The 20894-nt window shown below is 41.5% G+C and overlaps 1 protein-coding gene across 11 annotated transcripts in view; it reads right to left on the bottom strand.

Annotated features, from left to right (window-relative positions):
* Window positions 1–20894, bottom strand: part of DCAF1 (DDB1 and CUL4 associated factor 1) — a 107000-nt gene that overhangs the window by 49432 nt on the left and 36674 nt on the right. For 9 of the 11 annotated variants that reach the window (XR_004182157.1, XR_004182158.1, XM_031663310.1 and 6 more), the window contains 3 exons: window positions 18874–18947; window positions 14889–15002; window positions 1712–1849 (listed from right to left, as the gene is read on the bottom strand). Coding sequence is in view for 9 of the 11 variants with exons in the window: in XM_031663310.1 (XP_031519170.1) it covers window positions 1712–1849; window positions 14889–15002; window positions 18874–18947 (326 nt within the window). In the remaining 2 variants the exon portion in view is untranslated. The remainder of the gene's footprint in view (window positions 1–1711; window positions 1850–14888; window positions 15003–18873; window positions 18948–20894) is intronic. The other 2 variants (XM_031663317.1, XM_031663318.1) reach the window with 1 other exon arrangement.

Genomic DNA, 20894 nt, shown 5'->3' with positions numbered 1-20894 from the left:
TACAAATTGATAAAATAAGTAACAGCTAAGTATTATTCCTCATAAAATTTTCCAGAGAACCCAAACCAGAAGATTTGCACGTAAAATACATCATTGACAACTGATCTGTTTGGGTCAACTTGACCTGGACCATCACACCTGAAGAGGCAGAAATTAGATATATTCATGATTTTTCTAATGTGTCGTTGAAAACCAAACATGAAAGTTTCTCAAACTTTTATCTACTGCAGGTATTCCATTAGATATTGCCATCTGTATTATACATAACTACATTATCATTTTTCAAGTTCTTTTTTTTTTTTTTACTTCTTAAGTACTTACTTTTTGGGCCAACCCTATGAAGTGGTACTGTGTTTCATTTTAAAAAGAGAGGGATGGCCAGGCGCAGTGGCTCACACCTGTAATCCCAGTAATTTCGGAGGCCAAGATGGGTGGATCACCTGAGACCAGGAGTTGGAGACCAGCCTGGCCAACATGGTGAAACCCCGTCTTTACCAAAAATACAAAAAACTTCCCGGGCATGGAGGCGCTCGCCTGTAATCCCAGCTACTGGGGAGGCTGAGGCAGGAGAATCGTTTGAACCCAGGAGGCGGAGGTTGCAGTGATCCAGCTTGGGCAACAAGAGTGAAACTCCGTCTCAAAAAAAAAAGAGAGGGATTATGTGTGCACTTTACTTTGAACTGCATTTTTTAAATTAGAATAGTGGATAGATAAAAGGAAGGGCACTTGGAAGCTGTTATCCTCACCAAACTAATACAGGAAAAGAAAACTAAACACTGCATGTTCTCACTTATAAGTGGGAAATGAACGATGAGAACACAGGGACACATTGCGGGGAACACCACACACTGGGGCCTGTCGAAGGGGAGTGGGAAGAGAATCAGGAAGAACAGCTAATGGATGCTGGGCCTATTACTTAGGTGATGGGTTGATCTGTGCAGCAAATCACCATGACATATGTTTACCTATGTAATAAATGTACACATCCAGGAGAGGTACCCCAGAACTTAAAATAAAAGTTGATGGGGGGGGAGGGGGGAAAAAAGGGCAGAGGGATGGATATTATAAGTGTTCACAATCAATTTAGGTGATGTATATATGTAGTTGTTCACTGTAAAATGCTTTCAATTTTACTACACATTTGAAAATTTTCATAACACAAATGGTAGAAAGGGAAACAGAGAATGTTACTATTCTTTATTGGCATACAACGTCATCATCCTTGACAAGATTAAAAGTAGCTATTTTGTGCCAAACACGGTGGCTCACGCTTGTAATCCCAGCACTTTGGGAGGCCTAGGTGGGTGGATCATGAGGTCAGGAGTTCGAGACCAGCCCGACCAACATGGTGAAACCCTGTCTCTACTAAAAATACAAAAAGTTAGCCAGGCATGGTAGCGGGCACCTGTAATCCCAGCTACTCAGGAGGCTGAGGCAGGAGAATTGTTTGAACCCGGGAGGCGGAGGTTGCAATGAGCCAAGATCGCATCACTGCACTCCAAACTGGGCAACAAAGCAAAACCTCGTCTCCAAAAAAATAAAAGGCAGCTATTTTCTATTTTTAAAAACTCTTATGGAAACTAATATTGAAATTATAGCCATGCTCCAGTACAAGGTAATCAATATGATCTACTTATTCAGATTCAGGTAACAAAGAATTTGTGAATACTCTCCCACCTTATACAAAAATTTATTCTAATACAGTCCTTACCAGCTGTGAATTTTCATCTCTATAGTTGGCAGCAATGTCTTGATTTTCCATAGCACCTCCTAACAGTCCAGTAGAGTATGTCCTCAATGGTTGATCAGCCTCTCGGGCCCATTTGAAAAGATTCTCGACAATGCCCTCCTATAGTAAAGGAAATTAAATAGTACATTTCGGAAAAAGTCCACGTTCATGATTAACAATATAAGCAAATATTTCAGTGTCATGAAAAAAATTTTAATATTTCAATGTTCATAAGAGTAAAAAAAGCACTACTACACCATCTAATAGGTTCCTTAGTTATATAAAGTATCTGTGCAAAAGAAGCCTATTCAGCCAATAAAATTCAATCTATCTCTTTTAGGTTTTTGCAGTCAGAAAAAAATAATTAAAAAATAAATAAAACTCAAGCTAAAAATTAACAATCTCCAGAATATAGTCCTAATCTAGATGTTAACTTCCGAAAGGCTCCATGATCAACTGGGGATCACTGAAAGTAACCCTCATAGAAACTCACAATAATATATTAACGTTCTGAGAAGTACTCCATCAAAGTAGTGTTTAATTTAGGCCCCACATACCAGAACCTTCTTTTTTTTTTTAACACAAAGTCTCACTCTGTCGCCTCCCACTTGGAGTGCAATGGTGTAATCTTGGCCTGACTGCACCTCTCTGCCTCCCCAGGTTCAAGCGATTCTCCTGCCTCAGCCTCCTGAGTACCTTGGCCTATAGGCATGTGCCACCACAGCCGGCTAATTTTTTTATTTTTTAGTAGAGACGGGGTTTCACTATGTTGGCTGTGCTGGTCTCGAACTCCTGACTTCAAGTGATCCACCCACCTCAGCCTCCCAAAGTGCTGGGATTATAGCATGAGTGACCATGCCTGGCCTCCCAAACTTATTTCTAATTACCTTTTATTATGAAATATAATACATACAAACATGCATGGTCCAAAGAACTTGAAAATCACCTATGTCCTACTGCCCAGCTTAAGAAATAGAAACTTTCTGTAGGCCAAGATTGATAAAAACATAAAATAAAAATAAGTAATACATTAAAATTCTTTTACCTTTTCCAGATCACAAATTTAAAAATAAAAAAATTTTTAAAGAAATAGAAACCTCCAATGTACCCCTCCTTATACCACCTCCTGCAAGGAGGTTTAAACACTCCTAAATTTTAAGAATTTTCTTGTTAAACTTTGTTAACTGCTATATGCCTTTGAACTACATAAATTGTGATAGTGTATATATTCTGCTGCAACTTATTTTTTACTCAGCATATGTTTTTTAGATTCATCTATATTGCTGCCTGTAGCACACTTAAATAGCACTCAAGACAGGCTACAAATATTAATTTATCTCATACTCATATCAAGCCTATAGGATTGGGCAGGTACTATATTTACAGATGAGGAAAATGAATCACAATAAGGCTAATGAACCAAAAGTTACAAAACTAGTTAGTGGCAGAGCTAGGATGTGAACCTAGACAGTGTACACCTACAGATGCTCTTCACTGCCATACTCTGCTATTTTATTGGCTTGACCAATAATGATGATATAAACTATGTTTGTGCTAGCCAAGTATCTAACATACAAACCTAGGAACAGAACTGCTAGGTCATAGGGTATGTGCATGCTCAACTTTACTAAATGAGGCCAAACTTTTCCAAAGTGATTGCAACAATTCACATTTCCACCAATAGTGAATAAAATTTCTCTTCCTTTTTCCACATCTTTGCCAACACTACCACTATCAGTCTGATGGGTGTAAAAATAGCATTTCATTTAATTTGAATTTCCTTGGTTATTAAATAAGTTCTGCATTTTGTCATTTATGTGTTGACCATTCAGGTTTTTGCTTCTGTGAAGTACTCTTGCTTTTGCCAGTGTCTTTTGCTAAACAAAAGTTCTTTTTTTTTTGAGACACAGTCTTGCTCTGTCACCCAGGCTGGAGTGTAGTGGCGCAATCTCGACTCACTGCAACCTCTGCCTCTCAGGTTCAAGGGTTTCTCCTGCCTTGGCCTCCCGAGTACCTGGGATTACAGGTGCACACCACCACGCCCGGCTGATTTTTGTATTTTTAGTAGAGATGGCGTTTCACCATGTTGGCCAGGTTGGTCTCGAACTCCTGACCTCAGGGGATCCACCCGCCTCCCACTCAGCTCCCAAAGAGCTGGGATTATAGGTGTGAGCCACCGCACCCGGCCAAGTTCTTAATTTTCTTATAAGCGTACTTAAGGCTGGGAGCTGTGGCTCGTGCCTGTAATCCTAACACTTTGGGAGACCAATGCAGGAGGATCACTTGAAGTCAGGTGTTTGAAGTCAGGTGTTTGAAGTCAGGAGTTTGAAACCAGCCTAGGCAACATAGCAAGACCCCATCTCCACACAAAAAAAAATTTAAAAATTAGCTGGGCATTGTGGTGGACACCTGTAGTTGAAGCTACTTGGGAGGCTGAGGCAGGAAGATCACTTGAGCCCAGGAGTTCAAGGCTGCAGTGAGTTAGGACTGCACCACTGCACTCCAGCCTGGGTGACAAAGCAAGACCCCATCCCTAAAAAGAATAAAAATAAAAATAAATTTAAAAATAAAAAAAATACTGGCTGGGCATGGTGGCTCACACCTGTAATCCCAGCACTCTGGGAGGCCAAGGAGGGTGGATCACCTGAGGTCAGGACTTTGAGACCAGCCTGGTCAACATGGTGAAACTCCGTTTCTAATAAAAATGCAAAAATTAGCCAGCATGGTGGCGGGTGCCTGTAATCTCAGCGACTCAGGAGGCTGAGGCAGGAGAATCGGAGGCCAGAAGGCGGAGGCTGCACTGAGCCGAGATTGTGCCACTGTGCTCCAGCCTGGGCAACAAGAACAAAACTTTGTCTCAAAAATAATAATAATAATAATAATAATAATTTTTAAATTTTTCAAAAACTTAATATTTTCTTTTTCTTAAATTCTTCAAAAGAGTCATCAGCTCATTCTCCTATATATTACCAAAAGTTTTTACCATTTTTTAAAAATTCCTACTATGGGTTAGGCATGGTGGCTCATGCCTGTAACCCTAGCACTTTGGGAGGCCAAGGCAGGTGAATCACTTGAGGTCAGGAGCTCAAGACCAGCCTGCTGGCCAACATGGTGAAACCTCGTCTCTACTAAAATTACAAAAATTGGCTGAGTACAGAAGCGCGTGCTTGTAGTTCCAACTATTCGGGAGGCTGAGGCATGAGAATCGCTTGAACCTAGGAGGCGGAGGTTGCAGTGAGCTGAGATTGTGCCACTGCACTCCAACCTAGGTGACAGAGCAAGACTGTCTCTCAAAAAAAAAAAAAAAAATCTACTCTGAAGAACACATTTTTGGAAATTCTGTTGTAAAATTTCTACTGATACAGAATATATTTACCATGTATTTTCAGCATATCTCTTTGTGCCCTTTTTCCAAACAGTGTAAAAAACTTAAAATATTAATTCTATCTATTATCTTCCACTGACATGTTATGAAGAATTCTGTTCCACCTTTTGTCCTCCTAAACTGTTTCTTTTGATTAACAGTTCTAGGTTTACAGGCCAGGCATGGTGGCTCATGCCTGTAATCCCAGCACTTTGGGAGGCGGAGGCAGGTGGATTACATGAGATCAGGAGTTTGAGACCAGCCTGGTCAACATGGCGAAACCACATCTCTACTAAAAATACAAAAATTATCTGGGTGTGGTGGCACATGCCTATAATCCCAGCTGCTCAGGAGGCTGGGGCAGGAGAATCACTTGAACCCGGGAGGCAGAGTTGCAGTGAGCTGACATCAGACCACTGCATTCCAACCTGGGTGACAGAGCAAAACTCTGACTCAATTTAAAAAAAAAAAAAATAGCCCTATGTTTACAAACAGACACTGAGGATATTTTCTACTATCTTCTGACCTCTACTGCCACTGTGGCAAAGTTTGCTCTGTTTGATTATTTGCAGGAATTTTTTTTACTCTAGTTGCTTTTAAGATCTCCTCTTTGGTAATCTTCACTGTACTTCCTGAATCTGAATGGTGATGTCTTTCATTAAAATTCTACTGTCATCTCTCTGAATGCTGCCATCTCTCTGAATATGCCTTTGTCCTTTCTCATCTCTCTACTCCTTCTACCTGAAACTCCCTTTAGATATTCTGAACTTTCTAATTCTAGTCCATGTTTCAACTTCTTTTATACTTTTCATTTCTTATTTCTAGGAGCTTCATTATTAGTTATCCTGTCAGATCTTCCAGTCCATTAATTGTATCTTCAGCTCTGTCTAAACTTCACTCTAACTCAGAGAGACAGGTGTCTCACTTTGTTGCCCAGGCTGATCTTGAATTCCTGGCCTCAAGGGATCCTCCTGCCTCAGCCTCCTGAGCAACTGAGACTATAAGCATGCATCCCTATACCCAGCTCATTTACTAAGTTTTTAAATTCCGTAACTATAATTTTTGTTTTTTCATAGAATCTTGAACTTTTCTTAGAGTTCGGATTCCTTATTTTACATCCAATAGTTTAACCATTTTTAAGAGTATAATTCAGTAGGACTAAGTACATTCACAATGTTAAATAACTATTACTGGTATAGTATCTATTTTCAGAACTTCTTCACTATGCAAACAAAAACTCTATAGCCCTCACTTTCAATTACGATTAAGACAACCAGACAGAAGATCAATAAGGAAATAGAGAACATGGCCGGGCGCGGTGGCTCAAGCCTGTAATCCCAGCACTTTGGGAGGCCGAGACGGGTGGATCACGAGGTCAGGAGATCGAGACCATCCTGGCTAACACAGTGAAACCCCGTCTCTACTAAAAAATACAAAAAAAAAAATAGCTGGGCAAGGTGGCAGGCGCCTGTAGTCCCAGCTACTCGGGAGGCTGAGGCAGGAGAATGGCACAAACCCGGGAGGCGGAGCTTGCAGTGAGCTGAGATCCGGCCACTGCACTCCAGCCTGGGCGACAGCACGAGACTCCGTCTCAAAAAAAAAAAAAAAAAAAAAAAAAAGTAAATAGAGAACGTGAACAACACTATAAGACATTGAACCTAAAAGATGTACACAGAAAACTCCACCCAACAACAGCAGATTACACAATCTTCTCGAGTACACACAGAACTTTTTCCATGTCCTTTTACGTTTTTTTTTTTCTCCAGAGTAAACCATATGTTAGGCCACAAGTCTTAATAAATTTTTTAAAACGATTGAAATCTCATAATCTTTTCTAGTCACAACACAATGAAATTAGAAATCAACAATAGAAAACTATAATATTCACAAATACATGGAAATTAAACATCACTCTTGACTAACTAATGAGTCAAAGAAATCACAAGGGAAATTAGAAAGTCACTTTGGACAAATGAAAACACAACCATACCAAAACCTATGGAATGCAGCAAAGGCGGTGGTTAAAATGAAATTTATTTATTTATTTCTCTTTTTTTTTGAGATGCAGCTTTGGTCTTGTTGCCCAGGCTGGAGTGCAATGGCACAATATCGGCTCACTGCAAGCTCTGCCTCCTGAGTTTGAGTGATTCTCCTGCCTCAGCCTCCCAAATAGCTGGGACTACAGGCACATGCCACCACACCTGGCTAATTTTGTATTTTTAGTAGAGATGGGGTTTCACCATGTTGCCCAGGCTGCTCTCGAACTCCTGACCTCAGGTGATCCATTCACCTCAGCCTCCCAAAGCACTGGGATTACAGGCGTGAGGCACTGCACCCAGCCAGAATAAAATTTATAGCTGCAAACACATACAATTAAAAAAGAAGAAATATCTCAAATCAAATTCGGAACTAGGCCTAACTATGCCTTATTCTATATGACACTAGAAAAAAATAATACTCAAAGCTAGCAAAAGAAATAATAAAGATTATAGTGGAGAAAAATGAAACAGAGAACAGAAAAATACAGAAAGTCAATGAAACTACAAGTTCTTTACCAAGATCAACAAAATTGACAAAGTTTTGGCAAGACAGGTCAAGAATAAAAGAGAGGACTCAAATTACTAGGATCAGAAATGAAACAGGCCTCATTACTATCAACTTTATAGAAATAAAAAGATTTATAAGAGAATACCATATACAATTGTACAACAACAAATTGGATAACCAAGATAAAATGGACAAATCTACCAAAACTGACTCATAAACAGAAAAACTAAACAGACCTATAAGTAGCAAGGAAATTGAATCAATAATCAAAAACTTCTCAAAACAGAAAAACCCAGGACATGATGACTTCACTAGTAAATTCTACAAAACATCTAAAGAAGAATTAAAGCCAGGTACAGTGGCTTACATCTGTAATCCCAACAATTTGAGAGGCTGAGGCAGAAGGATCACTTGAGGCTAGGAGTTTGAGACAACTTAAGCAACAAAACCAGACCCATCTCTTTAAATAATTAAATAAAATAAAGAAGAATTAACACCAATCCTTCTCAAAACTCCTCCCAAAAACTGACTAGGAAGTAACACTTCCTAACTCATTTTATGATGCCAGCATTACCAAAGCTAAAGACACTATGAGAAAAGAAAACTATACACCAATATATCACTAATGACTATAGTTATAAAAATCCTCAACAAAATACTAGGAAAATGAATTCAGCAGCATAAGAGGATTATACATCATGACTAAATAAACTGTATTTCAGGAATTCAAAGATAGTTCAACATGCCACATGACCACTGCAACTGATACCAAAAAAATGTTGACAAGTCAATACCTTATAATGAAAAAACTATAAACTAGAAATAGAAGGAAACATCAGCATAATAAAGGCCATTTATGAAAACTCACAGCTAATATTATACTCAACAGTGAAAGACTCAAAGGCTTTCCCTTAAGATCAAGAAAAAGATGTCCACTTTTTTTTTAAAAGACAAGGTCTCCCTGTGTTTCCCAGGATGGTCTTGAACTCCTGAGCACAAGCTATCTTCCCACCTCGGCCTCCCAAAGTACTGAGGTTACAGGCATCAGCTACCATGCCTGGTCAAGGTGTCCACTTTTGCCACTTCTATTAAACATAGTACTGGAAGTTCTAGTGAAAGTAATTAGACATAAAAAAAGAAATTAAAGGAATCCAGATTAGAGAGGAAGAAGATTACATCTGTTGGCAAATGACATGAACTTATATGTATAAAACCCTAAAGACTCCATACACAAAAAAACCTGTCAGTTAAGAAACACATTCGGCAAAGTTATAGGACACAAAATCAACATACAAAAATCAGTTGCATTTCTACACACTAGCAATGAAAAATTTAAAAAGGAAATTATTTTTCTTTTTTTTTTTAAGTGACAAGGTCTCATTCTGTCACCCAGGCCGGAATGCAGTGACATAATCATAACTCACGGCAACCTCGAACTGCGCTGAAGCAATCCTCCTGCCTCAAACTCCCGACCAGCCAGGACTACAGCCATGTGCCACCACACTCAACATATATATACACACACATATATATATGCACACACATATTTTTACAGAAGGGGTCTCACTATGTTGCCCAGCCTGCAGTCAAATACTTTTAAATAAAAATAAATTTTAGCCCAGACAGAGTGGCTCCTGCCTGTAATGCCAGCACCTTGGGAAACCAAGTCAGGGAGGATCATTTGAGCTCAGGAGTTCGAGACCGGCCTGGGCAACATAATGAGACTCTGTCTCTATTTTTTCATATATATTTTTAAAATAAATAGATTTTGGGTCAGGTGCAGTGGCTCATACCTGTAATCCCAGCACTATGGGAGGCCGAGACGGGTGGATCACCTGAGGTCAAGAGTTTGAGACCAGCCTGGCTAACATGGCGAAACCCCATCTCTACCAAAAATACAAAAAATTAGCTGGGCATGGTGGCAGGTCCATGTAATCCCAGCTACTCGGGAGGCTGAGGCAGGAGAATCTCTTGAACCTAGGAGGCAGAGGTTGCAGTGAGCTGAGATCGCGTCACTGCACTCTAGCCTGGGCAACAGGCAAAACTCAGTCTCAAAAAAAAAATTGTAAAGCTTTTTTTTTCAATATCTCTGAAAGTAAAAGTCAACAACTTTTTAAAAACAATGGCTGAATAAAATCAACTTAGTACACTGAACCAGCATTTTAAAAAAGAAACAAAGTAAAAAGTATCAGAATGAATTGCACTAAGAGTAAACAGTGTTTTTAAAACTTCTTTTTCATACATATAATGTATTGACTGGGTTTCAAGGTTTTAAAAAAAAGTACATCACTATGTTTCACAAAATTTGAAAAACATTGTCCTAGAGCAGTAAGTCTTTTTCTTTTCTGTTTTGAGACAGGGTTTCATTCTGTCTCCCAGGCTGGAAAGCAGGGGCACAATCACAGCTCACTGCAGCCTCCACCTCCTGGGCCCAAGCAACCCTCCCACCTCAGCCTCCCAAGCAACTGAGACTACAGTGTGCACCACTACACCCACAAAGAGACTCCATCTCTTTGTAGATGAGGTCTCCTTAGGTCATCCAGGCTGAATAACTCTTAATTATAACTTTGAGGAACACCAATAGTCAATTTGTTGAGAAATAATTATTTCTGACTCATTAATTGCTATAATTAAAGTATTTTAAGAAACATTGATTCATTTAAAAAAGCTGCATAGGATACTTCTGAAGAGTACAGATCATCATGTAATCAAGTAACACAATATGAAAGAGGCTTGCAATCTGTTCTCTAAACACTGGATTCAAGACAATTTCCAATCTAATGCACAATGGAGTAAGTCACTTCTCCCAATAAACCATTAATTAAGAAACAATAAAACTGTTCTTGCAGAAAGCTTTATTATTCATAATTTCCCTTAAATAGTGTTTCTAACCTCCAAAAGTCATTCATTTCTTTTTAGATCTACAATGATGAAACTATAAAGAACCAGAGATGATTTTCCTACAAAGACAACATGGAAATTTTCAAAAAGCTCAGTTAAATCATCTGTAATTGGCTGGATGCGGTGGCTCACACCTGTAATCCCAGCACTTTGGGAGGCTGAGGCGGGTGAATCACCTGAGGTCAGGAGTTCGAGACCAGCCGGGCCAATGTGGTGAAACCCCATCTCTACTAAAAATACAAAAAAATATTAGCCAGGCATGGTGGCAGGCGCCTGTAATCCCAGCTACTCAGGAGGTTGAGGCATGAGAATCGCTTGAAGCCAAGAGGCGGAAGTTGCAGTGAGCCGAGATCACACCATTGCACTCCAATCTGGGCAACAGAGTGAGGCTCTGTCTCAAAAAAAAAAAAAAATCTGTAATCTTAGCTAAACCTTGTATATACAAATATATTGCCATAAATGCTTTTACTATCCTGATTTTCAGAAGAATCCATATCAAAATTTTTTTACAAAGATATAGATTCTTCTAGTCTCACACAGGGGTTGCTAACTGGAGATATTAGTCTATAAGAAATACTGCAAATTATAACGTTAATCACAATGTTATTCTTTAAAATACTTTATGTGGCACAATTATTCTGCAATAAAAGTTAATACAAATTTTCTTAAAAGCTAAATAAGAATCCAGATCTTTAATTTGGGTCATACACTTAACTATGATAAGACTTCCAGGCTGGGTGCAGTGACTCATTCCTATAATCCCAGCACTTTGGGAGGTTGAGGCGGTAGGACTGCTTGAGCCCAAGAGTGTGAGACCAGCCTGGGCAACATAGGGAGACCTCATCTCTACAAAAAATTTTTTTAAAAATTAGCCAGGCATGGTGGCATTTGCCTATGGTCCTAGCTACTTGGGAGGCTGAGGTAGGAGAATGGTTTGAGACAAAGAGGTCAAGGCTGCAGTGAGCTGTGATCACACCACTGCACTCCAGCCTGGGCAACAGAATGAGACCTGTCTCAAAAGAAAAGAAAACAAAAAAGGAGTTCCAGAGTGCTTAAGAAGATTAAAATTTTAATAGCTTTAAAAATAAAGCAAGTGGCCAGGCGCAGTGGCTCACACCTGTAATCCCAGCACTTTGGAGGCTGAGGCAGGTGGATCACCTGAGGTAGGGAGTTTTAGACCAGCCTGACCAACATGGAGAAACCCCATCTCTACTAAAAATACAAAAATTAGCCAGGCGTGGTGGTGCGCACCTGTAATCCCAGCTACTCAGGAGGCTGAGGCAGGAGAACTGCTTGAACCCAGGAGGGAGAGGTTGCAGTGAGCTGAGACTGCGCCACTGCATTCCAGCCTGCACGACAGAGCGAGACTCCATCTCAAAAAAAAAAAAAAACAAGCCATGGGGCATATCCAATTCACACAGCAAATTCTTAAAGCTAAGATACAAAATATTTACATTACTTCTAAAACTTGAGTAACTAATTTTTTTTTCTGTCTCACTCTCTTGTCAGGGCTGGAGTGCAGTAGCATAAATAGGGGTCACCACAGCCTCTACTTCCTGAGTTGAAGCGATCCTCCCGCCTCAGCATTCCAAATATCTGGGACTACAGGCATGACCTACCGTGCCCAGCTAATGATTTATTTTTGTAGAGACAGGGTCTTGCTGTATTGCCAAGGCATATGGCCGGTCTTAAACTACTGGGCTCAAGCAATCCTCCTGCCCTAGCCTCACAAAGTCCTGGGATTACAGATATGAGTCACCTCACCTGGCCCTAATTTTTCTCTTTATTTTATTTTATTTTATTTTATTTGAGATGGAGTCTCGCTCTGTTGCCCAGGGTGTGTGTAGTGGCATGATCTTATCTCACTGCAACTTCCACCTCCTGGGTTCAAGCGATTCTCATGCCTCAGCCTCCCAAGGAGCTGGGACTACAGGCGCACCCCACCACACCCAACTAATTTTTGTATTTTTTTGTACAGACAGGGTTTTGCCATGTTGGCCAGACTGGTCTCAAACTCCTAGCCTCAAGTGATCTACCCCCTTGGCCTCCGAAAATGCTGGGATTACAGGCGTGAGCCACTATGCCCAGTCCCTATTTTTTTTGGGGGGGGGGACGGAATATCACTCTGTCGCCCAGGATGGAGTGCAGTGGCACAATCACGGCTCACTGCAAGCTCCACCTCCCAGGTTCACACCATTCTCCTGCCTCAGTCTCCCAAGTAGCTAGGACTACAGGAGCCCACCACCACGCCTGGCTAATTTTTTGCATTTTTAGTAGAGATGGGGTTTCACCATGTTAGCCAGGATGGTCTCAATCTCCTGACCTCGTGATCCACCCACCTTGGCCTCCCATATTGCTGGGATTACAGGCGTGAGCCACCATGCCCGGCCAACCCAGTCCCTAATTTTTGATAGTTGAAGTATATGTGCATAGTCACTATCAATTTAACATTTGCTTGTCTTCCTAACACTTACTCTTATTTCAAATTATCAGTTTATTTTTGTTTGCCCACCCCCAAACACCTACATGAATGTAAAGCTCTCATGTTGCTAACAAAATATTCCAAGCCCCTACAACAAACACAGCACAAAAGAGATCTTCTAATATTAGCTACACGAATACTAAATACCACGTAGAAAAGGCTTCCTCAAATACAAAGCTCTTCATCACTGGGAAGGTCGTTCATCAAGAGTAAGAGTTTGAGATCATAAATCCATTCCAGAAACACATGAGCCAGGCATGGTGTCCCACATCTATAATCCCAGCACTTTGGGAGGCCAAGGCAGGAAGATGATTTTAGCCCAAAAGTTCAAGACTAGCCTGGCAACATAGTGAGACCTTGTCTCTACAAAAAAATTTAAAAATTAGCCGGGCATGGTGGCACATGCCTGTACTCCCAGCTACTCAGGAGGCTGAGGTGGGAGAACAGCTTCAGCCCAAGAGGTCAAGGCTGCAGTGAGCCATGGTGATCTCACCACTTTACTCCAACCTGGGCAACAGAGACCCCATCTCAAAAAAAACGCTGGGTGCGGTGGCTCACACCTGTAATCCCAGCACTTTGGGACACTGAGGCGGGCAGATCATGAGGTCACGAGTTCAAGACCAGCCTGACCAATATGGTGACACCCCGTCTCTACTAAAAATACAAAAATTTGCCAGGAATGGTGGCACAAGCTTGTAGTCTCAGCTACTCGGTAGGCTGAGGCAAAAGAATCATCTGAACCTGGGAGGCGGAAGTCGCAGTGCGCCAAGATCACACCACTGCACTCGAGCCTGGGTGACAAGAGCAAGACTCTGTCTCAAAAAAAGAAAAAAAAGAAAAAAAAAAAAAAACCCACACAACATATAATCTCAAGATTTAAAAAAATACTATAACGGCCAGGTGCGGCAGCTCATGCCTGTAATCCCAGCACTCTGGGACGCCAAGCAGGATGACCAGATCACTTGAGTCAGGAGTTTGAGACCAGCCTAGCCAACATGGTGAAACGCTGTCTCTACCAAAAATACAAACATTAGCCAGGCATGGTGGCAAACACTTGTAATCTCAGGTACCCAGGAGGCTGAGGCACAAGAATTGCTTGAACCCAGAAGGAAGTTGCAGTGAGCTGAGACTGCACCACTGCATTCCAGCCTGGGCGGCAGAGCAAGACTCAGTCTCAAAAAAAGAAAAAAAAAGTAAATAAAATAAAATTTAAAACACTGCCTGGGCGCGATGGCTCACGCCTGTAATCCCAGAACTTTGGGAGGCCAAGGCAGTGGATCACCTGAGGTCAGGAGTTCGAAGCCAGCCTGACCAACATTGTGAAATTTCATCTGTACTAAAATTACAAAAATTAACTGGTCATGGTGGTGGGCGCCTGTAATCCCAGCTACTTGGCAGGCTGAGGCAGGAGAATCGCTTGAGCCCAGGAGGCAGAGGTTGTAGTGAGCCGAAATTGCACCATAGAACTCCAGCATGGGTGACAAAGCAAGACACCATCTCAAAAAGAAAAAAAAAAAACTACAGCACCCAAGCAACAAGTATTCATCAAAATAACTATTTTTAAATTTCTCGCTGGGCGCAGAGGCTCACGACTATAATCCCAGCAATCTGAAATGCTAAAGTAGGAGGATCACTTGAGCCCAGCTGCTCACTGGGCAATACTGCAAGACCCCATCTCAATTTTAAAAATGATAATAAAAAATAAATAATTTTATTATTGCCTATCAGGATCTCTTAGATTTTTATAACATGTATTACTATATGAATAACAAAAACTGTAACAATGATTTTAACCACAAAGACAAATCAAATAGAACATAATTCAATTACAAAATAACATTATGACTTTACTTTTCGCTAAGTACCTTTTCTTGAAAGACAACAGCAGTTTCCAGCCCTGGCATGATGTCTAGTAGGAGTCTGCAAGCTGCAGTGTTTAAAGGGGGCTCTCGGCTTGTCATCACGTATGCATTCACCAGCTATAAAGAAAAAAAGAGATAGTGTTCATCTAAAATTCAACCCAGTCAAACTAAGGACATCTAATAAAACCTCAACATATTCCCATTACTTTCTTAACAGGTATGAAAGAAGACTGTATGAAACTAATTAAACTTTTACTAATAAAACCTTTAATTATTATAAACACTTATGATCCTGCTGAGCCATGATGATATCACACATAATTTCTTCTGCAGCTTTAAAGCCAAATCCCCCCAAAACAACTCAGCAATCATAGAAATTAAAGCTCGAATGCTGACGCCAGTGATGCACACTTGTAATCCCAGCACTTTGGGAAGCCAAGGCAGGAGGATCACTTAAGCTCAAGAGTTTGAAACCAGCCTAGACAACATGGCAAAACCCCATCTCTTTTTTTTTTTTTGGTGAGACGGAGTCTTGCTCTGTTGCCCAGGCTGGAGTGCAGTGGCGCAATCTCGGCTCACTGCAAGCTCCGCCTCCCGGGTTCACGCCATTCTCCTGCCTCAGCCTCCCGAGTAGCTGGGACTACAGGCGCCCACCGCTGCGCCCGGCTAATTTTTTCTATTTTTAGTAGAGACGGGGTTTCACCATGGTCTCGATCTCCTGACCTTGTGATCCGCCCGCCTCGGCCTCCCAAAGTGCTGGGATTACAGGCGTGAGCCACCGCGCCCGGCTGGCAAAACCCCATCTCTACCAAAAATACATAAATCAGTCAAGGGTGGTGGCCCATGCCTGTAGTCCCAGCTAAACAGGAGGCTGAGGTGAGAGGATGCCCAGAGCCAAGGAAGTCAAGGCTGCAGTGAGCCCTAATCACCACTGCACTCCAGCCTGGGCAACAGTGATACCCTGTCTCAAAAAAAAAAAAAGAATGCCACAAAGAAACCTAACCCCTTCCATATACACTTTATTTTTTTTTTTTTTATGGACAGGGTCTCATTCTGTCACTTAGGCTGGAGTGCAGTGGCACAAGCACGGCTCACTGCAGTCTCAACTTCCCAGTCTCAAGTGATCCCCAGCTTCAGCCTCCCAAGCAGCTGGGACCACAGGTGCACACCACCATGTCCAGCTAATTTTTAAATTTTTAGTAGAGACGGGGCCTCATTACGTTGCCCGAGCTAGCCTGTAACTCTTGGCTTCAAGTGATCCTCTCACCTCAGCCTCCCAAAGTGCTGGGATTACAGGCATGAGCCATCACATCTGGCCCCTACACCACTGCATATACACTTTTTTAAAAGCATAAGCAGGGCAATATGAGCCCCATATTCTTGACAATGGTTAATGAAAAACTCAGATTTTATAATAAATTATATATATAATTAATACATATAATAATATATATTAATAAAATCTCCATTTGGCACTTATTTACTGAATCTCTAACATTAAGTGGAACTATGTTCTGTGCTGGGCCTATAACAGTAAATAACTGACACAGTCCCACCAACCCAAGATTATCCAGGCTGGGTGTGGTGGCTCATCCCTGTAATCTCAGCACACTGGGTGGCCAAAATCTGAGGATCGCTTGAGCCCAGAATTCAAGACCAGCGTGGGCAACTCAGTGAAATCTTGTCTCTACAAAAAAATTTAAAACTTAGCCAGGCATGGTGGCACATGCCTGTGGTCTCAGCTACTCAGGAGGCTGAGGCAGGAGAATCCTTGAGCATGGAAGGTCAAGGCTGCAGTGAGTGATCATACCAATGCACTCAGAGTGAGATCCTGTCCCCCCCAAAAAAAAAAAAAAAAAAAAAAGATGTGTGATTCAATAGAGGTGACATTTGGGAAAACAGGTAATACCATGAGTAAAGGATGCTACAGAAGCCCCTAGGAGGGCACACAACCCCTGCAGAGGAATCAGAGAAGACTTAAGAGAAGAAGGGATTCCAAGCCAGGATGTAAAAGATGAGAAGAAGTATCTAAGGAAACACTGGAGGAGAGGAGGGCCAGAAGGCAAGAACTGAAACTGCAGAGAACAAAGTTCAGAGACAGATTTGCTTTTTATACCAAACTAAGAAACTTAAAATTTATCCTGAAGGTAACAGAAAGCCATTAATGGATTTTAAGCAAGAGGGTACCACAATTTCTGGGCTATAAAGTGAAGAATGAATTAGAGGAGGACAAGACAAGAAACCAGTAAAGACGTTATTTCAGTAACCAAGTGAGAAATGATTGGCTCAACTGTGGTCTAGCTAAAATGGGGTCTGGTGACAAGAACAGAACTAGAGAGATTTGTGAAGTTTAAGGTGAAGGGAATAATGACATCTGTAAATCCACTGTATAAGAGAGTTTGGAGGCGTAAAGGATGCTTTCTAGCTGACTAGACAAGGACATCATTACTGAGCTAGAGAACAAGAGAAATAAATTATGGAGCAAACGGGGTTAGATACATAAAATTCAAGGTGTATATGGGAGATACCCAGAAGGAAATGTCTAGAAGGCAGTTGGAAGTGATCTGAAACTAAGAAAGACACATTGGTGATACAGAAATAAATCTAGGAGTCAACATAATACAGATAATAATAGCTAACACTGGCTGGGTACAGTGGCTCATGCCTGTAATCCCAGCACTTTGGCAGGCCAAGGCAGGTGGATCACCCAAGGTCAGGAGTTTGAGAACAGCCTGACCAACATGGAGAAACCCCGTCTCTACCAAAAATACAAAAATTAGCCGGGTGTGCTGGCGCATGCCTGTAGTCCCAGCTACTCAGGAGGCTGAGTCAGAAGAATTACTTGAAATCCGGGAGGCAGAGGTTGCAGTGAGCCGAGATCATGCCACTGTACTCCAGCCTGGGTAACAAAAGTGAAACTCTGTCTCAAAAAATAAATAAGTAAATAAATAAATGATAATAATAGCTAATACCTATTCGGCCTTTATCATGTGCCTGGCTCTCTGCCAAGCACCTTCATGCTTAATTTCACTCAAGGATTACCAAAAAGGTTTTAAATGCTATTAACTCCATTTTATAGACTAGAAAAATAAGGCTGCGGCGGGCGGGGCGCAGTGGTTCACGTCTGTAATCCCAGCACTTAGGGAGGCCAAGGTGGGTGGATCACTTGAGGTCAGGAGTTCAAGATCAGCCTGGCCAACATGGTGAAAGCCCATCTCTACTAAACATACAAAAAAATAAACCAGGTGTGGTTGGCAGGCACCTGTGGTCCCAGCTACTCGGGAGGCTGAGGCAGGAGAATCGCCTGAGCCCAGAAGGCAGAGGTTGCAGTGAGCCAAGACTGTGCCATTGCATTCCAGCCTGAGTGACACAGCCAGACCCTGTCTCAAAAGGAAGAAAAGAAAAAGAAAGTGGGGAGAAAATAAAGCTTGAAGGGACTTAAGTCTGTCAGTGAAATATGGAGCTGGATTTAAATCCAAAACATGGACTCCCAAAGCCCACGTTCTCAAACATCATGGCATCCCACCTCCAAAAACAAAACTATCAGCCACAATTTGTTGAGCAATTACTATGTTCAGGAGCTGAGTAAAATATGTATATTCTCATTTACTCCTCACATGCCCCTCAAGATAGAGAGAAAGCACCTTTCTATCCCTCTGCATGCCCAATGCATACCCCACAGTGTCAGTGCAGAAGCATGCTGTATGCATCACTCTTATTTTTCCATTCAAAAACTCAAGAGGGCCCCTATACTCTCAAATTCAAAATCATTTTGCCCAAGAATGAGCGTAGATACCTTGGGAGGCCTCACCAATATCAAAGTACATATCAAAGAGAAAGCATTATGGCCACAACCAGGACTTTGGCAAAAAACTCTACTCCCAACTTTGTCAAGGCCTTAGGAGAAGGCAAACTATTCATGAAAAAACAATAAAGATACAAAATCTACAGGTGGTAATTGCTGGAGAAAAGTAAGAAGCAAACCTACTGCATTCATGAAATCATCATTCTTGAAGAGTATTCTCAGCAAGTGGCCCAGCATACACTCTGGATCAGCTCGACCTACCAAGAGAAGAGGGGAGGAACAAAGGAATGAGTAAGTCACCCCAGTCAAGCAACTTAGACCTCTGGAAAGGCACCTGGGTTGTTACAAAAACTAATAAAATGCCAGCAAAAATAATCAGAAACAAAAGATTATTGTGCTAAACTAGATTACATAAGAAACATGCTTTAGGCTGGGTGTGGTGGCTCATGCCTGCAATCCCAGCACTTTGGGAGGCCAAGGCGGGCAGATCACAAGGTCAGGAGTTTGAGACCAGCCTGGCCAACATGGTGAAATCCCATCTCTAGTAAAAATACAAAAATTAGCCAGGTGCAGTGGCGGGCACCTGTAATCCCATCTACTCAGGAGGCTGAGGCAGGAGAATTGCTTGAACCTAGGAGGTGGAGGCTGCAGTGAGCCGAGATTACACCACTGCAATCCAGCCTGGGTGACAGAGCAAGACTCTGTCTGGAAAAAAATAAAAAAGAAAAAAAGAAATATGCTTTAAAAATAACAATGTAAAAACCTGAGACACTGCTCTCTAGCCTTCCTATCTCCTAGCACACTGCCTATACAGCACTGCTGAATTAAACAAGTACTAGATCCAGATCAGCATCACCAAGAGTATACAAGGTCTACAAAAGAATCATAAAGAAACCTAAGAGAGAGAAAACTTCTGACTTCCCATCCATAAAAAGGTAGGAAGCATGCTTCTAACTATGGGTGGCCTGGAAAAGACAGGCTCCAAGTCCAACCTCTCCTTCTACTACAATGACAATAGCAACAGAGATGCATCCTCAAACATGTAAGGACACCCTGGGTCAAGGTGACGGGGGTGAATTCCACCAAGCAATCACTAACCCTAAAGATACAGTAACCTTGGCCATCTTAACTTCCTAGCTCTTGTGGAAAGAAAGGAGGCCAGGGGCCTAGGATCAACTCAATGCATAGCCTAATGATAGAAGAATTAGTTGATGGAAGGGAGAATTACAGTTTGTTGTTGTTGGATTTTTGAGACGGAGTCTTGCTCTGTCGCCAAGGCTGGAGTACAGCAGCTCAATCTTGGCTCACTGCAACCTCCACCTCCTAAATTCAAGCAATTCTCCTGCCTCAGCCTCCCAAGTAGCTAGGATTACAAGTGCCTGCCACCACGCCCGGCTAATTTTTGTATTTTTAGTAGAGTCGGGGTTTCACCATGTTGGCCAGGCTAGTCTCGAATTCCTGACCTCAGGTGATCTGCCCGCCTCAGTCTCCCAAAGTGCTGGGATTACAGGTATAAGTCATTGCGCACGGCCTGGTTTGCTTTTAAAGCAGAAACCTCTAATTTATTTCATTTCCTTTCAGAGCATTTAGAGAGGTAAATTCAGTCAAAACATACAATAGAGGATGAAGACAAGATGTGAGCTGCTGATGTTTTTACCAAGCTGTTAATTAGTATCTCAAAGTAATTCACAAAAAGAAACATTAGAGAAAAGCACCACCAAAACAAAAAGGATCATACATTACCTAATGTTAGCTGTTTATAAATCATGAAACTGAAATCCTTATTTTTAATGAAAGAGATAATGCCACTGACAAATATTGCTTAACATTAACAGTTAGGAAAAAATTGCTTTTTAAGCTCTACTGAAAAATGGCATATCTTTCTGTCTCTCCTTTCTTCCTCATTGCCATTTAATCCATCTCCAGGCAATGACACTCAGCATGATCATCTATCTTTTAATGCTTTTCATAATCCTATGCATTAACTTAATTTCTGATTTCACATTCACTTTCTTCTTCATGCTCTGATTTGAGTTACTGAAGATGTGGGTTAAATCGCGACTATTCCTCTGTAGTCACAAGTAGGGATGTCCAGGACAAGAGCAGCAGATAACATCACATAAGCAACTAGACTCTCAATCTGAAATGCCTAGCTTACATGTGAGAACAAAAGTATAAGAAATAGCAGTAAACCCTGGAACATT

Source organism: Papio anubis, chromosome 2 (assembly GCF_008728515.1).
Source record: "Papio anubis isolate 15944 chromosome 2, Panubis1.0, whole genome shotgun sequence".
Classification (NCBI taxonomy): Eukaryota; Metazoa; Chordata; class Mammalia; order Primates; family Cercopithecidae; genus Papio; species Papio anubis.
Note: the sequence above shows the minus strand (reverse complement) of the source record. Positions and strands in the feature narration are given on the sequence as shown.